Source organism: Buceros rhinoceros, unplaced genomic scaffold (assembly GCF_000710305.1).
Source record: "Buceros rhinoceros silvestris isolate BGI_N320 unplaced genomic scaffold, ASM71030v1 scaffold3857, whole genome shotgun sequence".
Taxonomy (NCBI): domain Eukaryota; kingdom Metazoa; phylum Chordata; class Aves; order Bucerotiformes; family Bucerotidae; genus Buceros; species Buceros rhinoceros.
In genome coordinates, this window is record NW_010423763.1 from 13,185 (window position 1) to 17,053 (window position 3,869).

At 33.2% G+C, this 3,869-nt stretch overlaps 1 protein-coding gene across 1 annotated transcript in view; it reads left to right on the forward strand.

The window, feature by feature from the left end:
• The window catches only part of LOC104497277 (vasoactive intestinal polypeptide receptor 2-like), a gene marked incomplete at its 3' end in the record, with an annotated part of 15,880 nt that extends 12,531 nt beyond the window's left edge, over nucleotides 1-3,349 (forward strand). The window contains exon 4 of the mRNA XM_010140511.1: nucleotides 3,252-3,349. Coding sequence (XP_010138813.1) covers nucleotides 3,252-3,349 — 98 coding nt within the window. The remainder of the gene's footprint in view (nucleotides 1-3,251) is intronic.
• Nucleotides 3,350-3,869: the final 520 nt, after the last annotated feature.

Genomic DNA, 3,869 nt, shown 5'->3' on the forward strand with positions numbered 1-3,869 from the left:
CAGCAGGAAAAATGTTAACCACATTGCTCAGGTGAGAAACCTTTGTCATGAAGAGCTGGTGAAATGAAAAAATGTATGACAGTGATTTAATTCTGCTTTCGAGGTCTCTGTGGAGAGCTTGTTAACAATATTACTTCTAACACAGAGGCTAACTTGGGATATGACTAAAATACCTTTATTCTCAAAACTGTTGATGAAGTCTTGTTCCAGTAAAAATATAGATAACTAAAACAATCTACAGATGAGCCGACAAAGTTTTTCATTCCTGGAGCTGGTGAATCTTGACAAATTTATCATGGATAGTCTAAACAGTTTATAAAGGAGAAAGTATGTGTAATCTACACTAAATCCTGTGAAATCTATAAAAGTATTCAAATTACTCAAACAAAGCTATTAAAGAGTTGTCATGAGACAAGGCAAACTAATAAATACCAAAAATTCAAAATCTGGATTAAATCACACTGCTTCTGTCTATTTTCCAAAAGCTAGAGCATGCACACTGTCTCTGGAGTTTAGATGTTTCATGTTTAACAACTGGTAGTATCTTATATTAACAATAACATTTTAATTTTCCTGTAAAAAACCTGCAATAAATTTTTAAGTCTGAGACCTTCACAATGCGTTGCATCTCTGTCTCACTTGGGCATGGCATCATCAAGACTGAAAGATCATTTCCATTTCATAGCTATAATTTCCCTGTTTACAGCTTTTTTCATAGCTACCTTTTTACTTCTTGCTTGTGGAACTAACAGGGTTGTTTTTTTAGAGGTACCTGTTCAATTAAGAGAATTTTTTTGGTTTGTATTTCTATATTTTTAAAGAAGGAAGACAGCAAAACTCTTGCATGGTTGATTCAGTTAAGATCTGAGTAACTCAGCACCTTTATAATTCAATTAAGCTCATGAATATATAATTCATTTCAAGTTCACTTGATTTTTATGGCAGGAAATTATAAAAATATCTTTCAACAAGAAATCTAACTCTTTTTATTTAGATAGATCTGTGAGATGTATGTTTTAGTTTTCTCAGGGTTTAAGAGGAAATAAAATTCCATGAGATGATCTAGATTACCTTAGTTTTTGTGGAATTATTCTGAATCATAAGTAGGGTTTTAAATACCATCAGTTCTTCAAAGGATTTCTTATTTAAACTGTGAATGAAAAGAAGTAGTTGTCTTCACATCTTTCTGACTTTTGGAGAATTGGCACTTAATTTCTGCTGTGATGGTCAAGGTTACAGTCTAAGCATACCACATAATTCTCTGTTGACTACTAGTAACTTTAAATGGCTTTACTGTAAAAAAAATTATTTTATCTTGTAATGTTAAAATACATGATGATGTAAGTATATGAATATCAGAAGGTTATTCTGTGAATTTTTTTTCAAATGTATGTGTCAAGTTACAGGTTTTAAATGAGGTTGCCATCTGAAATATTTAATTGCATGGAATGATAGTGTGGAAATAGAATATTGCCTAACTGCCTTTAAGTTAGAAGGCCTTACAGTACTCAGAGTAGAAAGTACTTTAGCATCTTGAGAACATAGTCTTTTACTTGGAAAGCTGGCTTTGATGTAATTAGTGATTGTTAACACATTCCTCTGCTCTGCCTGGTCAGACAATCTTGATGTACTTTTAAAGTGAAGACTTTTCAGAGTGTATAAATAGGTCACATTTCTTTAAAAAATGCCATGTCTCTGCCAAATGATAGAAGTGATCCTGTTGTTTAAGGAGGAGCTGTGGTTTGAGGTCAAGGCCTTGTTTTATAAGCTAGAAAGATTTGGTTGTTTGTTGGTGAACATCTTGAGAACATAGTCTTTTACTTGGAAAGCTGGCTTTGATGTAATTAGTGATTGTTAACACATTCCTCTGCTCTGCCTGGTCAGACAATCTTGATGTACTTTTAAAGTGAAGACTTTTCAGAGTGTATAAATAGGTCACATTTCTTTAAAAAATGCCATGTCTCTGCCAAATGATAGAAGTGATCCTGTTGTTTGAGGAGGAGCTGTGGTTTGAGGTCAAGCTAGAAAGATTTGGTTGTTTGTTGGTGAACCATTTGTAGGATATTTACAACTTTCCACTGAAGACTTTATACAAAGAAGATACTCCAGTAACCAATTTGGACGATAAAAATTGCAAAAGCATTAGTTTGGAGTGTGTATAAACACATTTGTTTATTCTTGGCCAGAGTTGATCTATGACATAGATTTGTTCTTATGTGGTGAAAAACAGGCATCTTTAAGTTAGTTAAAGACCAGTGGTAAACTCCAAACCAAAGCAGTCTCTTATTATAGATTTCAAGTGTCACGGATATAAAAAATGCTGTAAGAAAAGTGAGGGGAATTTGCTTACGATTTAACGTTGTAAGAGTAAGATATAATAAGAGTAAGTTATAATTTTAATGACTGTTCTTTATTCTGACATCAGACTCTAGTTTTCTGCTACTGAAGCCATTCCATGTGTTATGAACATTAGTCCATATCAATTAGATTAAGGAATAAAATCATGAGTTGCCCCCATCTAATCTGTGTGACTTCATCTGTGAAGAGTCTCAACTTCTCTCAGTTCCAAAGAAAAAATCCTTTCTGAAATTAATAGATGTTCAAAATTCCTTTCCAACCATACTTGCACATCTCCTGTACGTTCCTTGGACTACGTCGTTTCAGTGATTTGCTCAGAGTGAGATTCAGCATGCACGTTTATTTCCTCACTCTTCAACCTATCACATAATTTGGCCTTTGAAGTGCATTACCAACTCCACCAACATTTGCTGTAGCCGTAATTCATTGCCATAATATCTAACAGCTTTTATAACTCCTCGGGAGATAAGAAAAGCTTAAAGAGGTTAGAACAAGCCTCACTTAAATTACTTTTCCTTCAAATTACTTTACCTACAAATTAACCCTTTTATAGAGTCAGATCAAAGAATCAGAATACTTAGATAAAACAGCAAAATATTTCAGGCTTTTGCAAATGTAACAGAAATAGTTATTATACCAAAGCAGAAGCTTACCATCACCACTTGGAATTACTTTTGTTTTTCTCTAGTGCAAAGGCAGCTCAGAGCAAGAGGAAAAGCCAAAGTAATATGAATGGAGAGTGCATGAATGGAAATGGCTCAGTTGCTTTAACATAGGAGTGCTAGGAAATACAGGTGGTTAACCAAGAGTGATAAAGTTAGGTTGTCTAAAGAGTCATTCATGAAGAGACTTTCTAATCTTCCTGGTTTAAACTCTCAAATTTTGCTTTACAGGGAATATTAGCAAAAATTGTACAAGTAGTGGATGGTCAGATATTTTTCCTGACATCTTAAGTACTTGTGGATATAATGATTATGAAGATGATTATAAGGTATGAAAAACACTTTTTCTATTCATTTAGATGTTGGTATTCAATACAGCTATCACACCTATTCTGCTTCTAAATAATTCCCATTTTTCTCTATCAGAATTACTGAAAATCTGTAGTAATTTTTGATAAAATTGATTGTCATGTGCTTGGATTGCAAGTGTCATACAAGATAAAATCAGAACCCCGCCATTCAGTAACTTTGAAACTCAAGGGTATAAACAATTGGTAACTGCAGTGATGCATCTGTATTTTTAATATTGCAGCGTTACTTGGCTTGTGCACAGTATGTTTTGCATTGTGTTATTTCTAGAAGTTTTTATTATAACAAATCCTAATACCATAGTAATCTGTTAATGGAAGATGCACAACTTGATTGCTGGCATGTGTTTAAATTGTAAGTAAAATAGAATGAATTTAGATCACTGGAGTTATTGCAGATTTATATTGGACTTTAAATTGCATTAGCAGTTGGAAGTGGTTCAAAAGCTATCAATACATCTTAAATATAGTATAAATTAAA